The 20,566-nt window shown below is 38.8% G+C and overlaps 1 protein-coding gene across 2 annotated transcripts; it reads left to right on the forward strand.

The window, feature by feature from the left end:
• Window positions 1-951: 951 nt before the first annotated feature.
• Window positions 952-19,525, forward strand: COPB1 (COPI coat complex subunit beta 1). Of its 2 annotated transcripts, none has more exons than XM_053980213.1 (22): window positions 952-1,038; window positions 3,514-3,665; window positions 4,345-4,574; window positions 5,195-5,364; window positions 5,564-5,678; window positions 6,225-6,317; window positions 6,860-6,997; window positions 7,949-8,068; window positions 8,498-8,605; window positions 8,697-8,843; window positions 9,278-9,423; window positions 10,430-10,526; window positions 11,095-11,255; window positions 11,782-11,902; window positions 12,256-12,483; window positions 12,654-12,833; window positions 13,632-13,776; window positions 15,217-15,336; window positions 15,659-15,804; window positions 17,046-17,135; window positions 17,874-18,029; window positions 19,191-19,525. In XM_053980213.1, exons 2-22 carry the CDS (start codon window positions 3,575-3,577, stop codon window positions 19,248-19,250), a joined length of 2,862 nt encoding a protein of 953 aa, XP_053836188.1. In that variant the 5' UTR covers window positions 952-1,038; window positions 3,514-3,574; the 3' UTR covers window positions 19,251-19,525. The 2 variants fall into 2 exon arrangements, with proteins under 2 accessions (XP_053836188.1, XP_053836189.1); XM_053980214.1 differs by lacking the exon at window positions 952-1,038 and adding an exon at window positions 1,112-1,236.
• The last annotated feature ends 1,041 nt before the right edge of the window (window positions 19,526-20,566 follow it).

A 20,566-nucleotide genomic window follows, 5' to 3' on the forward strand; every position in this document is an offset into this window, starting at 1 on the left:
TATTTTTCTATTTATTTCCTCCCTTATTTATTTCCCCCTTTACTCATTTTCGTTTCATTTCACTTACTAATTTTCATTTTCCCCTAAATTACTTTTTCACCGTTATTTATATTTTCCCCTTTATTTATTTTTCCCATTGTTTTTTTCCTTCTTTTCCTTTCGCTTGCTTCCTGCTCATTTTTCCACCTCCCATTGTTTTATTCTTTCCCTTTGCTTCTCCCCCATTGTTTTTTTCTCTCCCCTTGCTTACCCCCCCATTTTCCCTCCCTTTGCTTTTCCCTTATTTATTTATATACCCTCTTCTTTATTCATTTCCCATAATCTATTGTCCAGTTCATTACTAATTTCCCCCAATTACTTTTTTCCCCCACCCATTTATTTGTTTTCTTATTTATTTTTCACTTTACCATTTCCTACCTTCCTTTTACTCTTTTTTTTTGTTTTGTTATTTATTAATTGCTTTCCATCTATATCTATATGTATATATCTAATCTATCTCTATCATCATCTATATCTAATAGCTATATCTATATCTATCTAATATGTAAATCTGTATCTATCATCTATATCTAATAGCTATCTATACCTAATATCTATATCTATCTAATATCTATCTCTATATCTATCTAGATATATCTATATTTATATCTATCTATCTAGATAGATAGATAGATAGATAGATAGATAGATTATATCTATCTAATATCTAAATCTGTATCTATCCGTGCGGGGTTTTTAATCGTGGTTTCGGCCGCTGTTTCCCGCTGTTTTCCCGTATCCCGAGGGTCCCGGATCCCCCCGCGCGGGAAAACCCCGCCGCCCGCTCGAGTCCGTGACGTCACAGGCGCAGCCTCTCCCGGCGCCGCCCTTTCCTCGCGCGGCGGCGCCGCCCCTTTCGCGCTGGCGGGAGGCGTGTCCCGCCGCGGCCGCCGTACGCGCGATGTGGCCGGGGCGGGCGCGCCTCCACGTCAGCCATCGCCGGAGCGGCAGCGCCGCGGGCTCAGCTCCGCACCGGGACCGGCCCGACCCCACCGTCCAGTACGGAGCCGCACGGCCGGCCCGCGGCGGCCTCGCGGGGCCGGGGGGAAGGGGCGGGCGCCGCTTCTCCGCTGGGCGCCGCAAGGCCCGAGGCCTCAGGGCCCCGCCGGCATCTTCCCGGTGGCTCCCGGCCGGGCCCCGGGGGCGCGGGGCGGCTGTGGGAGGGTTTGTGGCGCGGAGAGAACTGCGGATCTCGGGGTTTGTTCAGGGGAATGGCAGGCGGACGCGGGCATTGAGGGAAGTTTTTCCTCATAGCTTAAAATACCCGGGTTTGGAGTGGAAGTAGGAACTGGGACATTAAGGGAGAAATATCCCTCAGCCAGCTGGAAATTTGTCGGGATTTTTTAGTAAACATTTTGAACACTCTGTGTTATAGTTGTGCGTCAGTAGAGCGGTGCATTCTCAGGGTTTTAGTTCATTAGGTGTCCGCGTTCCTAAGGCTCCCTGGGGATGTAGGTGGCGAGCAGGCGTGGCTTTTTGTCTCTCTGGCCTCTGTAAACTCTGCAACTTTCGATTTCCTTGGGTCTCGAGGTCTGGTTGTGGGTGCCCCATCCCTGCAAGTGTTCGAGGCCAGGTTGGATGGGGCTCTGAGCAACCTGGTCTGGTGATGGGCGGGGGCTTGGAATGAATTAATCTTTAAAGTCCCTTCGGACCCCAGCCATTCAGTGACTCACCACAGGTGACAGAGATGTTACTGCTGGAGAGTTAAAGCAGCACCTACGTCTGTGTCCGTGTGGGCTCTCAATTTCTCTGATTTCAAGTCTTTGTGCCTTGCAAGGAGGAAAACTGGGTGGTGGTTCTCCCTGCCAAATCTCCCAGCTCTGTGTTTTAGGAGAGTTTTTTTTCATTGCTGGTTTTCAGTGCCCAAAGTGCACTCATTTATCACACTTCAGAGATATGTTTGACTGTAATTTTGGAAATTTCTGCAGCTGACATCTTTGCGTGAGTAAAGATACCTGCCCTGCTTTCACAAGGATCTACTTTATGGTCTGTGTGAGTCCTTCTTGTAGGTGAAGGTGCTGGCTGCAGGGCTTTGAGGCAGGAATTCTGGATAACAGCATAGGAAATGTAAGCAAAAAAGCTGCTGCTGAGGCAAGAAAACAGTTGGGAAAGCCCTCTGAGATGATCAAATCCAACCTTTGATCACCACCTTTGTCAACTGGAGCATGGCCCTAAGTGCCACATCTAGTCATTTCATGAACGAGTGGTTTATGTAAATATTTGTAAGCAACAAGATTGAGGGATCTAGGCCTTAAAATGCAGAATTCATAACAGAAAGAGGAATGTTTCCCTAAAAAATCTGTATTGCAAGTATTTTTTGGGGTGGTTGTTGTGGTGCTGATCGATGTGAGTTGTTTTCTTGTGTGGAGAAAGGGCCAGCAGCTCAGCTCAGCACAAGTTCCCTACTCCCTGTTCAGGGTGACGTTCTCTGGGTGCCCATTTGATGAGAAAGACTCTCAGACTTTGAGACAACCAATATCAATAAAAGCTGATTTATTTTTGACACAATTTCTGTAGAAAGTACAAAATTGCTCATGTAATAAACAGTAACAGTTTTCTTTGCTGTGGTTTGTATCACAGCATTAGCCAAGCAAGCTCAAGCTTGAGCATTTTTCATTACTTAAGAAATAGAATAAAAAGGTTGATTTGATCCTAAATGTCTATTATATAAAGAATAAACAAACATGAGAATGAGGATTGATACAACAAAAGGGTTGATTTGGTCCTCGATATCTATTACATAAAGAAAAAACAAACCCGAGAATGAGAATTGAGCTTAATAGCAGATTTCATTACCTGGACTGCCAGGCACACAGCAGCTTTGATAGATATGTAGCCTTCTTGTCCTTTTTCACCATGAAAAGACTTGGTTTCCTCATTAGTGTCTAGTGGAGACAGTAGAGTTGAGCTGATCTGATGATCTCTGGCAGGTAAAATGCTTCTCTCTCTATCACTTAGTCTTCTCTCCCATCCTTGGTTTCTGCTCTCTTGGATCTCGTACTCATCTTCAAAGCTTCCTGCATAGACTGATTCAACTTGTTAATTGAGCCCAGAACTTTATCTTTTCATTTTCTCTTTTTTCTGTCAAGTTTTTCAGCTGATTATGCAGTTTGGGTCATTCACCTGGAGGGGCACTGGAGTGCAGAGAAGGTAGTGGGAATATACAGCTGGGAATGACTCAAGGAGGGAGAAGCTGCTGCATTTATTTGCCTTCAGTCTGTTATCCCTGACTGTGCCCAAAATATTGGAAAGATTTTGGTTTTTTTCTGTTGTCTCTGAAAAATGTTATGCTCTTCATCTTTGTGGTGCTCACAGGAATATTTTAGGGTAACAGCAAGGCAAGAAGGCTTTTGCATGTGCCTTCTCAAGAAACCCAGCAATCCCTTCAAGTCATTAAGTCAGTTATAATAATGCTTTTGTGTTTCTTAATGCAATTTTTTAACTTTGGGATGATTTTGTTTGCTTGGTTTTTAGGTTGTCTGACATTTGTGTGAAAAGAATTCTTCCCTTGAGAGAACTCCTGTAACCAAGAGCCATGACTGCTGCAGAGAATGTGTGTTACACGTTGATCAACGTTCCCATGGATTCAGAGCCACCTTCGGAAATCAGCTTAAAAAATGACCTAGGCAAGTATTGACAGCGTTTGAAGGATACTCCATCTTACCTGTTCTCTCATTGTGCCTTTCCTAGAGTTTTGTTTACATTTGGTAAGCTAAAACAAGTCAGTTTCATGTTTATTTTCTGTTGAGTTCTGGAAGATGTATGTTCCTCTGTTTGCTGTGTTTTGAGAAACTCAATGATATTATTTTATGTGCTTTAGTGTACTCCACAGTCTGTGCAAAATCTGAATTTTTTTTTTTTTTGAGAGAGAGTTTTAAGTAATGCCTGCTTGGGCTAAGGCAGATTTGAGCAGATTTTTTTGGAATAAGAAACAAATTGTGCTGTCACTTGTTCAATGCACTGTGGAATGTGCTGGCCAAAACAGCAGTGTTGGTATCTGATATATGTGTGACACTAGAGCACATTGTAGTATTCTGGTACAAATTTAAGCATTAAAACAGCCTTGGAATTTGAACTCTTTCAATTCCAATGTATTGATCTTCTGATTATTCCATGAATTCCATGCTTATTTTTAAATATCTCTTGCTTCTTCTTTATCCTTTAATAGAAGTAAAGGTATAGATTTTATTGATATGCTGTATTTCACTCCTTCAGAGGAGTTTGTTTCTTCTGACACTGAGGATCAATATTTCTATTAAAGTAGCTGTGACATGTCAGCCTTCCTCACTTCATTTCCCCCTGCAGAAAAAGGAGATGTCAAGTTGAAGACAGAGGCCTTGAAGAAAGTAATCATTATGATTCTGAATGGTGAGAAACTGCCTGGGCTCCTGATGACCATCATACGTTTTGTACTGCCTCTCCAAGACCATACCATCAAAAAGCTGCTGCTCGTCTTTTGGGAGATCGTGCCAAAGACCACTCCAGATGGCAGGCTCCTGCAGGAAATGATCCTCGTGTGTGATGCATACAGAAAGGTAGCCTCTTGTTTATTTCATTGGTTATGTTCCTCTGCTGGATCTTTGTAGAAGGGGTAGCATTTTGTGTTACTGAATAAATATAAACATTGTTTATGCTCAGCATTTCCTTCCTGTCAGTTGTGTCTCAGTGCTTCAGAGCTGGTAACTGCAGATAAGCAGCAGACCTACTACCAAGGAGTTTTGTATTCTTTTACTGGTACAACTTAAAAAAAAGTTAGTGCTCTGTTTCCTTGTCTGTGAACATTAAAAGTGAGGGGTAACATGGTTACCATCTTCCAAGCATCTTGGGACAAGCCGTGGGTCATAAAAGTACACCATCGTGGTATATTTGGGAAACACCTTAAAGATATTAAGGAGCTTCAACTTTGGGAATGGGTTGGAAAAATATAATGCAGAAAAAAAATCCTACAGGCTTTCTAAGTTTTATTGCACATAAATACATATTTTTAAATATTCTGGGACAGGAGTGCTTTAGGAAAGCATTTCTTGAGAAAACAGTGAGATGTTGTTGGGGATGTTGGGAACTTGTACCATGGGAGAGCTGAGCATGGGAGAAGGTGGTAAGTGCATTCATCTGGAGAGTCTGGCATTTCAGATATGTTTCCTGTTTCTTTTAGGATCTCCAGCACCCAAATGAGTTTATCCGAGGCTCCACTCTGCGCTTTCTCTGCAAGCTGAAGGAAGCAGAGCTGCTGGAGCCCTTGATGCCGGCCATCCGCGCGTGCCTGGAGCACCGGCACAGCTACGTGCGCCGGAATGCCGTGCTGGCCATTTACACCATCTACAGGTACGTGCACAAACAGGGCACAGTCCTGCATGCACAACACCAGCACTGCCCTTAGGTTTTGAAAACTCAAATATTTATCACTCCCTAGTGTGGTGTTAGGAATTTTTAGGTTTGTTTGCCTTTTCTCCTCTATTTAATGGGCATCCTTGGGTTCTGCTCTGTGCCAGTAGCTCTTAATTATGTTTATTTTCTTGTAAAGGAACTTTGAACATCTTATACCTGATGCTCCTGAACTGATCCATGATTTCTTGGTGAATGAGAAAGATGCAAGCTGCAAAAGAAACGCATTTATGATGCTGATTCATGCAGATCAGGTAAGGATACCTGCCCTCAAAGTAATTTGGTTTAATAATTGTAAATATGCTGGGTAACTAGCCAGTAGTTTGTTGGTAGTATAAACTACTTGTATTCATAAAAAAACCCATGTATGATAGTGTTAATGCTTTTGTGGGATATTTGGTACTGATAATGTAGGTCTTTAGTGCTCTCTTTATTCTAAAGGAGAACTACTCTATATGATGAAGGTGCTGAAAAATGTGAGCATAACCACACTGAGAAGCACTCCATTATCTGCTGTTCTAAAGCTTTTGTAGTTGCATGGCAATTTCTGTTTAATGTTTTGGATTACTTGTTCTACAGGCAATTGCCTTTTGTTCCTAACTACCATGAGTTTGTCTCTCTTTTTGCCCTCTATAGACAGGATGGATTATTTTTCTGTTTAGGTCTACAGTGTTTTCCTAAATGGGTGAAGCATTGTATAAAGGCTGTTTGGTATTTTGATTTTTAGAATGGGTTTTGATTTAAAATTCAACTGAGTGAGAAAATGCTGAATAACATAAAATATTTTATCTTCTGTGTAGGATCGAGCTTTGGATTATTTGAGTACCTGTATTGACCAAGTGCAGACCTTTGGTGACATACTGCAGTTGGTTATTGTTGAACTAATTTACAAGGTAAAAGGGAAATCTTGTGGCACATTTAAGATAAATGCACATGTTAATTTACAGAATTATATTAGACTGTTTTTTAAAAAGGATAGAATGTTACTGGAAAGGGGATTTAGCTGGCTTCTTGTCCATGTCAGGAATATGTCATTGCTTAATAGTGCTGAATAAGATTTGTCTCTTGAAATGATAAACATCTCAAGTGTGCACTGTACAGAGCAATAAGTCTCACCAGATTTGCTGTAGTGGGGACAATATTATCAGAGTGGTCTTTGTGGGCATGAGCAGGGCATCTCTTACAGAAGCTGTTAGAGGCTCTGCCCTTCCTTTTGGGAGATTTTAAGACCGTGTAGCATTGCTCAGAGTTGTTGAGAACAGCTTTTGAAGAGCTTTTGCAATTAGATTTTTACAGCCACGAATGACACTTCCTGTTACCAGAAAAGGTTGTCTCCTTTTGGTTAATTTTCTCCTCTCTGTAAGATAGTGGAGCAGGTGAGCTGTAGGATTGCTCTTTTCTTTGTGTGCCAACTGTGGATTATTCTTTTATCGAGGTCTGTCACGCGAATCCATCGGAGAGAGCTCGGTTCATTCGCTGCATCTACAACCTGCTGCAGTCCTCGAGTCCTGCAGTGAAGTATGAGGCTGCAGGTACTCTGGTTACACTCTCCAGTGCACCCACAGCAATCAAGGTATGAAAGTGATGATTTCAGCTCTTCAATAGCTTCTAGTGCGCTGAAGTGAGCACTGTGTGCTGCGTGTTGATACTTAGGAGGGAAGGTTTTAGTAACGCTTCTCATGTGAAACACTGTCTTAAAGTATCTCTTAGAACTGGTTACAAAAAAAGACTGAGCAGACCTGGAACTAGTGGATTTCATATCACTTTGGTAGGGGACAAGCTTGAATACTGTGCAGACTGTTGGACCAACCTATGATCTACTTGACCTAGTTAGCAAAGCAGACTACAGCTGAAGGTTTCAGAGATTGGATGAAAATTTTTGCTCATGAATGACTCATTTCAGACCAGGGTAGAAGCATAAAGCAGTGAAGATTTGTGTTGATTACTGATTGACTTGGGATTCTTAGTTTTATATTTCTATAGCTGATTATTGAGGATCACTTTGAAATTTTGAATTTGTATGGAAATTTAAAAGATAGGTTATACATAGATTTAGAGCATTGTAAATAGTAGTTTCCAAAGGTCAGGACAGAGTATGAATTCTAGCATTCTTGGTTTGCCATGCTCATTTTTGTTAAGCAGACACACTGTAAATAGAAGCTGTCATTAAAACCTAATCTAGGTAGGCTAACACTGCCAACTCTTCTAAGTTGGTTTTCATGCCCTGTCACATATTTCACAGCTGACCCAAAACATGTTAGATAACCTATCTTATATCTTTCGTTGAATTTGAAGTCAAATCTGTGTACTGTAAGTTGATGCCATTGTGAGCCTTCACGTATGATTTTTATAACATGGTGGACAAAAAATTTTAAAGTCTGTTTATCAGGTTAATTTCTGTGCCAACTCTGACTAGCTGCTTTAATAATAAAATAATAGAAGGAGTCTTTTCCTCAATTTCAGAAGTTTTCCAGTTTATCCTATTCATGACTAAAAAAACGAGTTTTGATTCTTTTAATTTTAGGCTGCTGCCCAATGCTACATAGATTTGATTATTAAAGAAAGTGATAATAATGTGAAACTGATTGTTTTGGATCGGTTGATTGAGCTGAAGGAGCATCCCTCCCACGAACGAGTGTTGCAGGTATGTGGGCTGTCTCTTTTCCTGTAAGCTTTTGGAAGGAAAAGCCTTCAGTAACAAAGCTCCCAGCTTTTTGCAGTGTATGGAGAGAAGAACTTCTGAAGTTTCAATTTCCTGTTATGTTTTTGGTAAAAACATATTGAATGGACTTCTGTGTTTATGACTTGGCTGCTTTTATTGTCTGCATGAGAATTAACAATGACAAATGCTTTCCTGGTTGTAAGGTTTAATGGTGTAGCTGCACAGGAGACTTCTATGTAAATGTAGAATGTATCAAATGAACACTGAGAAGTTTTAATGCCTGTTGCTTGCTTGTCAGTAGATCATATATTATGTATCCAGAAAGGCTTTGAAAATCATTGAGGACTGAAAATCAGAATTGTATGAAAAGGAAGTAATTTAAAATGGCAAAATACTTTGTTATTGTTTCAGGATCTAGTTATGGACATCCTCAGAGTGTTGAGCACCCCGGATCTAGAAGTACGCAAAAAAACCCTTCAGCTGGCTCTGGATCTTGTGTCTTCAAGAAATGTGGAGGAGGTAAATTATATGTGCTTTTGATTCATTACAGTATTTTCTTTCTTTTGAAAAATGTCATTTTAAAAAAAAATTGATTTGATCTTCTTTGCAGCTTGTGATTGTTCTGAAGAAGGAAGTGATTAAAACTAATAATGTGACAGAACATGAAGATACAGACAAGTACAGACAGCTCCTGGTTCGGACCCTGCATTCCTGTAGTGTTCGCTTCCCAGACATGGCTGCAAATGTTATTCCAGTGGTATGCAAATATTTCATTATATTCTCATTACATGTGTTACACCTATACGCAGCACCTGCAGAATTGCTGAAGCTCAGGTGTTCCTAATAGTGGCCTCATAATGAACCTCACAAGAACCAATGCTGATTTTAATTCTTAAAGAAACATAGGACTTTTGATGCTGTAATTATTTGTCTTCTGAGACTATTATTGTATTTTTGAAGAACATGAGCTGAAGAGAACCTTTAAAAGTGCAATAATTTGTATCACTAGAAAAACAGTTTGGAAATGTTACAATTGCTACTTGTTTGGAATGTACTTAAGATAGTTTGACTTCAGGTTTTTTTCACTGGAGATATATAAGGAGTTTTATTTTTCTGAACATAGAAGGGAAGTATTATTGTACAAACTTCTCTGTGCTGCTGTTTGTGCTGATGTTCAATCTTTTGTGGCAGCTGATGGAGTTCCTTAGTGATAACAACGAAGCGGCAGCCGCCGATGTCCTGGAGTTTGTGCGGGAAGCGATCCAGAGATTTGAAAACCTCAGACCTCTTATTGTTGAGAAGATGCTTGAAGTCTTTCATGCTATTAAATCTGTCAAGTGAGTCCAGAATCTGATATCAAACAGACTTGGGAGCACCTCACTTGCATTGAATGTATATTGTCATTAAATATGTACCGAAATCCACATTACCTACACAGACTGACTCTGAGCTGAGATATTTTAAGTAGAGGATTTCTATGTACAGCTTTCTCCTTGCCTGCTTGTGCAAGAGATAAATTGGGTGTTTGTTGCATTGAATAGACGAAATAAGTTCAATTTTAATTTCTGTAATACACTTGATAATTGTAATGCCACTTGCTAGAAAATATTGTTGTTGATGAAGGCCAAACATAAAGTAATATATTTATTAAAACAGAATTCCTAAGGAATTTGCACTTGTAGGCAAGTGGAAATACTGTACATTTATTAGAAAACCTAATCTAACATAGACTGAGCTTTACAAACTATAGAGCTATTTTAGTACCTTTTAGGGCTCTAAAAACCTTGCTTGCTGATGGATATGTAAAGGTTAAGTCATATGAGAACTTCTCTGTATCAGAAGAGCACTCTGTCATTCTCCTAATACGCAGAAAACTCTGAATCCCATCTCCATTGTAATCTCATTAAGTGGGGGCAAAAAATCCCTCCGAAGCTTTGCTATTCTTTTCCTAATCTTCATTCTTGTTCTGTTTTTTCATTTTCTCCTGCATAATGGAAAAATTAGTTTGTCTCAGTTAAATGGAGAATTTAGAGCTGACTTTATTCGCATGCAGTGGAGTATTTCATTATGATCACAATGAAATTTAATTTTACGTATGTTAGGTTTAACACAGATGGAAATAAATATGTAGCAGAGAATATATCTAATTTGATGTATTTTGATGTACTTGTTCATGAGTTTACTGAGGCTTAAAGGATAATTGCTTTTGATTTAACCTGCTTTTGTCAGTTGTGTCCTTTTGAATTTGTCAAGACTGGCCTTTATTACCTGATAAATCACTTTTCTTAGTGCCAGTTTGAGCATGTCACGAAAGCATGATTTAAATTACTGTTCTTGTCTTAGGATTTATCGAGGAGCATTATGGATCCTTGGAGAATATTGCAGCACAAAGGAGGATATACAAAGTGTAATGACAGAGGTTCGCAGATCACTAGGAGAGGTGTGTATGTTTTGGGTTTTTTCCTGCCATTGTGCAGTGGGTTTTCTAAGAAAAGGTATTTTGGAAAGATCAATTAAGATGCAACGGTGTTTTGGGGACTTGTGATGTGTAATGGCATTTGCACAGGAAATCTTACGTAAAAAGCAGTCAGGGTTTTGCATTCATTACTCATTTTATTCAAGTAGAATACTTGAGCTGAGAATAAGTGATATCTGTTAAGAGAAGAGTTGGGAAATTCCTTATTTCAGAAAATTATGGCAGCTTTAAGATATGATTTAATGATATCCAGTAGCAAAGAAAAGGTGCTTTAAATCTGGGTTGTTCTGAGAGAAAGATTTCTCTGACGAAATCTAATTCATCAATGGGAGCTTTATTGCATGTGTGGGAAGCTTCTGTATGTATTTCAATATCTGCTTATTTTCTCAAATTCTCCCCAAACCAATGCACTGTAGCTGACCTTTGGCTTATAAAAACTTGAGTAATGCAGATAATTTTTATTAAAACCTTCTGCAGAACAAAACAGTATCTTTTATTTTAATTGTAACCATTGCTTCCTGCTCATTTCTAGATCCCAATAGTAGAATCTGAAATCAAGAAAGAAGCTGGTGAGCTCAAACCTGAAGAAGAGGTGTCTGTGGGTCCAGCCCAAAAATTAGTGACAGAGATGGGCACTTATGCAACACAAAGCGCTCTTAGCAGTTCCCGACCTGCCAAAAAGGAAGAAGACAGGTATTTGTGATTTCCTACTTGGCCAGGAATGGCATGGTTAATTTTTATCTTTGTTTATTTGAGTGGTGTTATCTGTCATACAGAGTTCAGTGGTTGAGGGAATTTCCTGTTTTAAGGTATTATCCCAACTAGATAGTATAGGAAGTTGCCTTATTGCTTAGGATTTGTAATCAAAGCCTGCTGTATAATTAAGTGCTTTATTAATTACGATATCTTAAATTCTAGTTGATTTATTTATATATAAAGCTCTCTCACAGTTTTAGTTGGATGCAGAGATTAAAATATTTTCTTCCCTTTATATCACCTTGCATTCCTACACCTCTCTCTCCCTAGTCCATGTGGAAATGACTGTGTGATTTGTGGAAATCTCTGTATCTAGAAAATTACTTTGAGAAGGAAAAACCCCAGCCTTGTGAGGAGTTTCAAACTAGTTTTGCTTATACAGTGTGAAAGTTAAGGTATCAAGAAAAATAGGCTGAAGATTGTCATCCAGAAGTAGTTTTCTGAAGATCATTTGTCTTTGCAGACCTCCCTTACGAGGATTCCTGCTGGATGGAGATTTCTTTGTTGCAGCTTCCCTTGCTACAACTTTAACCAAGATTGCTTTACGTTATGTGTCCCTAGTTCAGGAAAAGAAGAAGCAAAACGTGAGTCATCTTCTGTGTTTTCACATTTAAGGAAGAGCTGTTTTTTGCCACTTTTCTTTTACAAAGATGCAAACTGGGTTAAGTTCAAAGTGAAGTGTCAGTTATGTGATTGGATAATAATGATAGTTTAGATCACAAACAGGACCTGCTGCTTTCCAGCCATTCTATCTAGACAGTCTCTAAATCATTCTGCTTGGTTTCAGATAGCGAGACTAAAAAACTAAGTAATCTGTTCAGAGATGTTATTATTTGATTAATATGCACCTTTTCCTAAATAAGTCAGAAGTCAACATTTCTGTAAAGCTGTGGAAATTGCAATAACCTTCTTCCATTCTCTTTGTGCTCCTTCTCAGTCCTTTAATGCTGAAGCTATGCTGCTGATGGCCACTATTCTCCACTTGGGAAAGTCTTCTCTTCCCAAGAAGCCAATTACAGATGATGATGTGGATCGCATTTCATTGTGTCTGAAAGTGTTGTCAGAATGTTCTCCTCTCATGAATGACATTTTCAACAAAGAATGCAGGCAGTCCCTCTCTCACATGCTGTCAGCCAAGCTAGAAGAGGAGAAGCTTTCCCAGAAGGTGAGCTGTTATAAATGTGTAACCATAAACACTTGGAGTTTTTACAGGTGTTCACATCCAAGCTGGTCCTAGAAATGTCATCATTTGACTCTGTCAGCCATTATTTGACTGGATTTCTGTGCTAAGGAATGGAATTCACTGTGAATTCTTGAATTATTCTCTTCCTGCAGAAAGAATCTGAGAAGAGGAATGTGACAATTCAGCCAGATGATCCCATTTCCTTCATGCAGCTTACTGCTAAAAATGAAATGAGCTCAAAAGAAGACCAGTTCCAGCTTAGCCTTCTTGCAGCAATGGGAAACACACAGAGGAAAGAGGCTGCTGATCCTCTTGCTTCCAAACTTAATAAGGTAGTGGGAAATCAGTGGTTTATAAATGGGATCACTTTGGGAGCTGCAGACTGGAACTGATGAACCAGACTATGCTGCTTGATTAGGAAGATCCAGTTATATCCTGGTTGGGATCAGGAGAAAGAAAAGCACTTGTGCTTATAGTTGTTACCTTCTCAAATGGGAAGAGGAAGAACAAGAAGGACACTTGGATAGTGCTGAGCTGGTGGAATGTGGAGAAGAAATTAGGATTTGCTGCTTTGAAATCCCAATAAAGTTCACAGGGAAGTGAGCAAGGATGCCAGAAGTGATTAAAATCCTCTTACTTTGGCTGCTGTATCCTATGGCCAAGTGCAATGCATCCTTATTTCACTCTTTATGCCTTTTTTTCTGTAGATTAGCAGAACCTGCTGAGGAGGTGTAAAGAGAAGAAATCATTTGAGTAATTCATTAGTTAAGAGTTAAACCCCCAGACTTTGAAAGAATGGATGGATTCTTTTTGATGTTTAAAATTACCTTTTCATTTTAAGTCAACATTTCTTTGTCCTGCTGATCATCTTAAGAATAAATGGCATTACAATTCATATTTTAGGAACTTAATAGTTCAGAATTCATTTCATCTGGAGAGGGTTTATATGTGTATGTAGACACATAGTGTGTATGCAGGGCGACATGTGAAGGAAGGCTTCTTGTTTTGGAGACCCGTATTAAAGAATAATCAACTTAAGTGTACTTTATTCTTATTTTTTGTCATTGTTTGAATGATTCTGTGTTTTGAACTGGTTTATGAGAAGGTGAATCCCTTGGCTTGTGTCGCAGGTCACTCAGCTGACAGGTTTCTCAGACCCTGTGTATGCAGAAGCCTATGTCCATGTCAATCAGTATGACATTGTGCTGGATGTGCTTGTGGTCAACCAGACCAGTGACACCCTGCAGAACTGCACCCTGGAGCTGGCCACGCTGGGTAAGGAGGCACTGCTGCAACAAAGCAGCTCTCAGCTTTTGGGAATTGGGCATTACTCTGCTGTAAGGAATTCCTGAAACACTTCACAGTGATGCCAGTTACTCACCACTTTGAATGCCTTTAAAAATATACTGTTTTAAATATTTGGTGGAAGTTTGTATGTACTGACACTGACAATGCAATCTGATGATATAAACCATAGTCCGATTTTATCACTAAAAATATAGTGTTCCATTTCCTCTTCTCCTTTTAGATATAGACAGATTTTTTGATGTACTTATTTTTCATTGTGCTGCTATCATAGATAGGAAAATAAAAATAGGTCAAAATCCCAACTGGAATGGAGCAGAAAGCCATCGGCTCTAGGTGTTTTTTGCACTCAGCCTGAAGTACTTAAATACTGCATTTACTCAACTGAAACCATTCCCTGTACCAACAGCTGTACCAGAGTCTTGCTTGGACAGTACTGAGGCTTCATTAACTTCTCTTAGAGGAGTCACTGGAGCAGATAATTCAAGAACAGTAACCAGTTTCCTATTAGTTGTCCTCTGCTTTGGCAATCAGGAGCTGAAAATATATTTACAATATGCTAGAAGAACTCATGTTATGTACTTTTCACTATTGTAAATATGACTGGAGGGACATAACCTTTCTCCTGAAATTTTGTAAATCATTTGATGAGACTAATGATGGATATAAATCAAATGGATGCATTATTTAATAAGTTGTATTTTTCTATTTGTCAGCTCAGTAAAGTGGAATTCTGTATTTCCCAGCTGATGTACTGCAAAAGCTGACTTGAGGCATAGCTCCCACGTGGAGCTCGTGCTGTTCATGCTGTGTTCTCAAATTGCAGTTGAATAGAACTAAGGAGTTTTTCCAGTTGCTTGCTGAAGGATTAGTAAAAATGCATCCCTTAGTGTTTCCTTGGAGCAATTATATTCAGAATCAAGGGGATATTTTTGACCTGTTTATAAATAGCTTAGTGCCTGTAGTGCTGGACATTGTACTTTGGGTTTGAGGCACTTGACTATAGGGTTAGGCCTTATGATATACAAGGGACAATTAACCATTTCCTTGTTAAATAATGAATACTAAACTCCATCCAAAGCCCATTTAATTCTGTATTTGCATTTGTTTTCAGTGGGGTTTGGGTGAACACAGCAGTATTTTAACTGAAATTTCTATGTAATGTAATTTATCTTGTAATTAGGAAACTATAAAAAAAAAAAAAAAAAGAACAACCAATTCCAAATCAACTAATATGGTGTTGTTTAGTGGTGCTATGGTGGTGGTTTAGTGGTGTTATGGTGGTGTTTAGTGCAGCTCTATAGATGCAAAAATTGGATGACAAGAAAATAAAAAGCTGTTGTTCCAAAAGCTAAGTTCATTGTATACTGCTAGTGTGCCCTGATTTCATCTCCCAATTTCTTTACACAGGTGACTTGAAACTTGTGGAAAAACCATCTCCTCTGACACTTGCTCCACATGATTTTGCAAACATTAAAGCTAATGTCAAAGTCGCTTCAACAGAAAATGGAATAATTTTTGGTAATGTTGGTAAGTAAACAATTTCAGTGTGCAAAATTAACATGAATGTGTTGCATTTTTAACTGCTTAATGAGCTCAAAAAGAAGTAAAACCCCTCATATTGGGAGAAGAAATTAAATTACAATGTAAGAATATTTTGTGATTATTTAAAAAAAATTATATCACTGTTACTTAAAACCATCCCAGAATGTGCTACCTTTAGGATGATTGTCAGCATGAGATTGAGCAAGGGTTGACTATTGTTAATTGGCAGATGGTAACTCAGCACCCTTATTAAGTGCAAATTCACTTTTTGGAACATTCAGAAATGGTTTTGTGTGTTCTCTTGCAGTGTATGATGTCTCTGGAGCAGCCAGCGACAGAAACTGTGTGGTTCTCAGTGATATTCACATTGACATCATGGATTATATCCAGCCTGCTTCCTGTACAGATGCTGAGTTCAGACAGATGTGGGCAGAATTTGAATGGGAAAACAAAGTTAGTTTTTGGGGGTTTTTTGTATGTTACTTTGTTGATGAGATACAATTCTGTCTCTTGTTCTACAGCAGCTCATTACAGCAGCATTATCTATTGCCACATAAACCTCATTCAACATCCTCATTGGATGTTTGCCTCAAGTAGCTTATTCTCTTACAGCTATCTTATCAGTTTCACAAGCTTAGCAATGCAATAACTGGGTTTTTGGCTTGCAAAAGAGGTGGTGTGCAATGAGCTTTACCTCCTGTATGGAAGCTGTCCAAGCTGACTGGTGGTTGCTGTGTATTTTGGCTCAAAGGTGAGATGGGAACAAGTGTAAGTTTATGCTGAGGCTGCAGAATTACTCGTGCTGCTCAGCCTCTCCAATTCTTAATCACGTTGTCTTGTCGGTTGCAAGGGACCTCTTAAAGGTTGTTTAGTCCAGCCCCCTGTCAGGGGGACAGGAACATCTTTCTTTCACCTTGCTACTTTGCAGTACAGCTGTATCATAAAGTCCTGGGTGCTGTGTAAGACCAGCAAGACAGTGGGTACCCTTCACAGTAACTGAGGGTGCCCAAACCTAAAAAAATGATTTAAAGGAGATAATATAAGAATGGAGTAGAAACCTTAAACCAGAGTGGGAGATATTTTTCATGAACTGTAGCCTTGTGTGGTACATAGGTGTGCCTACTTGAGACTAGGTTTAAATATCTCAGGGGGAGCTTTGCACAATATATTGTAATACATGATATATGAAGCCTTAGTAGTTGGTAAACTCCTCCTAAGAGATATGTTAAAAAACAATTTAAGCAAGGCACATAATATGCAATATGATAAAGCCAAGGCAGCCCAGAGAGCTTTGTTGCTAGAAGGGGAAGATGAAAGGAGTATTTATCACTAGTTAAAAGCAAACTTTGGACTAGGTATTGCTTTTCCTTGTTCTGGCAATGTGTAAACTGTATTCAGACAAGGAGTCCACTGTTTGCTGTAGAGAATCTAGATGTTCCACAGAGTATCATATTCACCCATTAGATTTTAGAAACCATGGTAAAAACATTAAATTCTCCATCTTAACAAGTGGAGGACAGGAAGGGAAGACTTCCTGTGATGCCACCACATAGTGGGAAGTGCATGCAGCTTACTGAGTGTGCTGTTCCTCAAGGAGGAATGTGGAAGTGATCTCCTTTATAGAGCCCTGAAGAGATTTCAGAAATCCCTGAGGTGCTAATTAAAGTAATTGCTTTTTTTTCCCCTTCTTGAAGGTAACAGTGAATACAAATATCGTTGATTTAAATGAATACTTACAGCACATACTGAAGTCAACCAATATGAAATGCCTGACTCCTGAGAAGGTGAGTTATTTCTTGGAGAGTTTTAAATACCTTTTTTAGTCCCTGTGCTTTATTATTTAATCTGTTCAACATTTGTTATTAATATTCTTAAAAATGCCTGCTTACGAAATGAAGTAGTACATATACGTCAAAGTTTTTACTCTGAAATTAGTAAAAGCTGATAAATGTAACCAAAATTCTCTGTTGTCCCAAGCTGGAAAATCTGAATGTCCATTTTGATTCATAGTAGCTAAGCTGTAGCATAGACTTGATGGGACCATCTGTTTGCATAAAGGGTTTTTTTTAGTAGCTTCATATTTCTTCCTTCTCTGACAAAAATTACTTTTCTTTTGCCAGTTTAGCCTTTTTGTTGTAAATCAAAATAAATATATAGAATAGCTACTTGCTGTTAAGATGTAGCATGTATGATAGCTCTTAGTTATTACATGTATAGTAACCAAACTTAAGTATAGTAGCTATTTAGCTTCTTTGCCACTTTGCTGTTGGTTAAAACAAACCACAAAATGCCCTTCTGCCTTGTCTTGATGAATTCTATAGACTGCATAATTCCCAATATGAATTCTAGAAAAAGGCCTCAACTGTTTTCCAGTGCTTGATTCCCACATGTTACAAAACATTGCACGTGAAGAAAGAAGTGTAAACATGATACATTGATAACTGCCTAGAGAACTTCGGGTGAACTAAACTGTGTTTAGAGGGTTTTGGTCTTTTTTAAGAGTTCCCATGTGCTTTCTGTAGGCCCTTTCAGGCTATTGTGGCTTTATGGCAGCCAATCTTTACGCCCGTTCCATATTCGGAGAAGACGCCCTGGCCAATGTGAGCATTGAAAAGCCGATTCACCTGGGGCCAGAGGCGCCTGTCACGGGCCACATACGGATCCGGGCCAAGAGTCAGGTAACGGGGATTGCCATCCTCACCCTTGTTAGGACAATGTATTGAGCACTCCTAAAAATTTACAGATTTTTGACAGTCTTTTCTCCTGGTGTGTTGTCATAAAATATGTGTCAAGATTTGTGTCAAGATTTGTGTCAAGATTTCCGAATTTTGTCCATAGTGCTGCAAATAGGATGTTATATTTTATTTGCTTTTAAATAAAGAGCAAATATGCCCCAGTGTTACATGATGTTTTTCTTACCAAGTTGCACATTTCAGTGTCACACAACAAGGAAATTTTATGCATGTAATTGCTATTCACTAATTCTTTTTAAAAACAACAAAATAAAACCTAAGGGTTTTTAGTAGGAGTATTCTCTATAGCTATATGTGTCTGCTTTGGATTTTAGAGTTTCTACCTCCTGGCTAAAAAAAAAAAGACCGGGATTTGGAATAAATCAAAAACACCAGTGTACAATAGAAATATTTTAAACAGTGTAAAATAAAGGAGTACCTGAGAGTTTTCATATTCAAAGAAAACATTTCATTTATGTGATGTTACTATAAAGATTTTGGACTGGTTTAAATTAAAGTTTCTGATGTGTTATAGTGCTATTTTTACATAAAACTGCGTTCAATTACATATGCCAGCATGGTTTCATCTTGAAATCACTGTGCTATTGAATATGTGGATTTATTCATGCAGTCTCTTTTGATGTTTCTTCAGTTTCTGTGCAATATTAATCTGGCTCTGAGATTAAATTCTTTTCCATAGCTGTGGTGGACTGAGTGTGCTGGTATCAGCACTGGGACTTTCGACAGTTACATTTCACTAACTGGACAGGCAGTTGTAACTTCTCCCCTGGCAGTCCTCTTTCAATTGGTGGGAGGTCAAAAGGTTAAAATAGGTTTTATTCTTCTGTTTTTCATGTTGACAACACATGTAACAGTTGCCAGCTCAATTAAGTTTCATTGTCTCAATAATATATGTAGACCTAACCTTTACCTAGTGGTAAGGGAGTGAGCACTATGAAATGTACAAAGATGTGAACAGCTAGAAATTTCCATGCCACTGACTCAATAGATTTCTATATATGGAACTTCCATTTTAATATAGATGAGATAAAGTTATTTTCAAGTGAAGTATTTGTGTCATGATTGTTGTCTTCCTTTTCCTTACAGGGAATGGCCCTGAGCCTTGGAGATAAGATCAATCTGTCTCAGAAGAAGACAAGTTTATAAATTTTACCTAACGTCTTTTCAGGTCTTTTACAGTTTAACCTTAGGTATGTGGCTTTTGGGATCCAGAACATCTTATATTCTTCAGTGTTCTGTAATTGTAGAAGCCAAGCTTTTGAGCTGAAAGCATTCCAGCAGATAATTTATAGATTCTCCATGATTGATATTGAGCAAATTTTAGATCTCCAGGGTTTTGTTTTCTTTGTCCTGGAAGTCATGTTTTCTTTGCCTCTAATATATACTGATGCTCACAGTACAATAAACAAGTTATACCAGTACTGTTTTGTCTGTAAATTATAATCTCTGTAATATCTGATCAGTATTGAATATCTGTCCAGGGATACTTTGATGCTCTGAGAAAGTGAGAGTCTGCAATAGCTTAAGTGTTTACAATAATGACTAGGCCTGAATATGTGAATGCGTAATCATGGTTCTTAAAATACTCTGGTATACCTAGGAGAATATAAATTTGCCAGCTAAATGAAAGGCTGTATATTCTAGATGGCAATGTAATAACTTGGCACAGACAAGCTTGTAGTATCAAAAAAGAGACTGGCAAAATTCAGCCCTTTCCCGCAAGATGTAGAACCTTAAACTTTGTTTCTGAAGTGCTTTCCTAACAGTGTTATCCTGAGTAACATAGCACTGCTGGTGGTGTTCTTATTTTTCAGTTACTGTGGAAAAGACAGCCAAGTGCAGCATTAAAGCTGTAGCAGCATAAGCAGTTTTTCAGTGAATGCAGCCATTGGCCATGGGTGTGAGTTCAGGAAGGAAAGATTCAGACTCATTATAAACTTGCACTTAATTGAACTATGTTGAAAAGGAAGAGTTGTGAGAGAAGGTCAGGTCAGGATGTTGAAGTGAGTTAACACTATTTGGCTACTAAATTTTATGTAAATTAGCAGTGGATTAAAACATATAACCATAGATTGAAAATACTGCCAGCTGTAACTATTCAGCATTAATTCTGAATTTGTTAAATTGTTGCAAGCAATTGCTTCTACAGAAGAGTGTCCAGAGCCAGCAGTGCTCTTCCAGTTGGCTGAAAGTCCTGCTGCTGGATTTCCACAGCTGTGACCTACTCCAGAACGACAGAAGAGAATATTCCAAGTTGCTGATTCCCAAAGCATTTAAGGCCTCAGTGATGAAAATACCTTTTTTTCATTCTGAATAAGCACAAGGAGCACACATGTAAATTCTGAAGTGAAATATTCTGGGCTACAGTATTTTATCTGGCTAAAGGATGGCCCTAGAAGTGCAGTGCAAAACCTGAGCATGGTTTTGCTGAATGACCTATTTATTTTTCATGTTTTGAAATC

This window comes from Vidua macroura, chromosome 6 (genome assembly GCF_024509145.1).
Source record: "Vidua macroura isolate BioBank_ID:100142 chromosome 6, ASM2450914v1, whole genome shotgun sequence".
Lineage (NCBI taxonomy): Eukaryota > Metazoa > Chordata > Aves > Passeriformes > Viduidae > Vidua > Vidua macroura.

What these genes read in the sequence shown, in the direction of transcription:
- COPB1 (XM_053980213.1), top strand. Translation starts at nt 3,575, where the DNA reads ATGACTGCTGCAGAGAATGTGTGTTACACGTTGATCAACGTTCCCATG. An exon ending in GTGCACCCACAGCAATCAAG is followed by an intron (nt 6,998 to 7,948) that starts GTATGAAAGTGA and finishes TTTTAATTTTAG; the next exon opens with GCTGCTGCCCAATGCTACAT. An exon ending in CTGCAAATGTTATTCCAGTG is followed by an intron (nt 8,844 to 9,277) that starts GTATGCAAATAT and finishes CTTTTGTGGCAG; the next exon opens with CTGATGGAGTTCCTTAGTGA.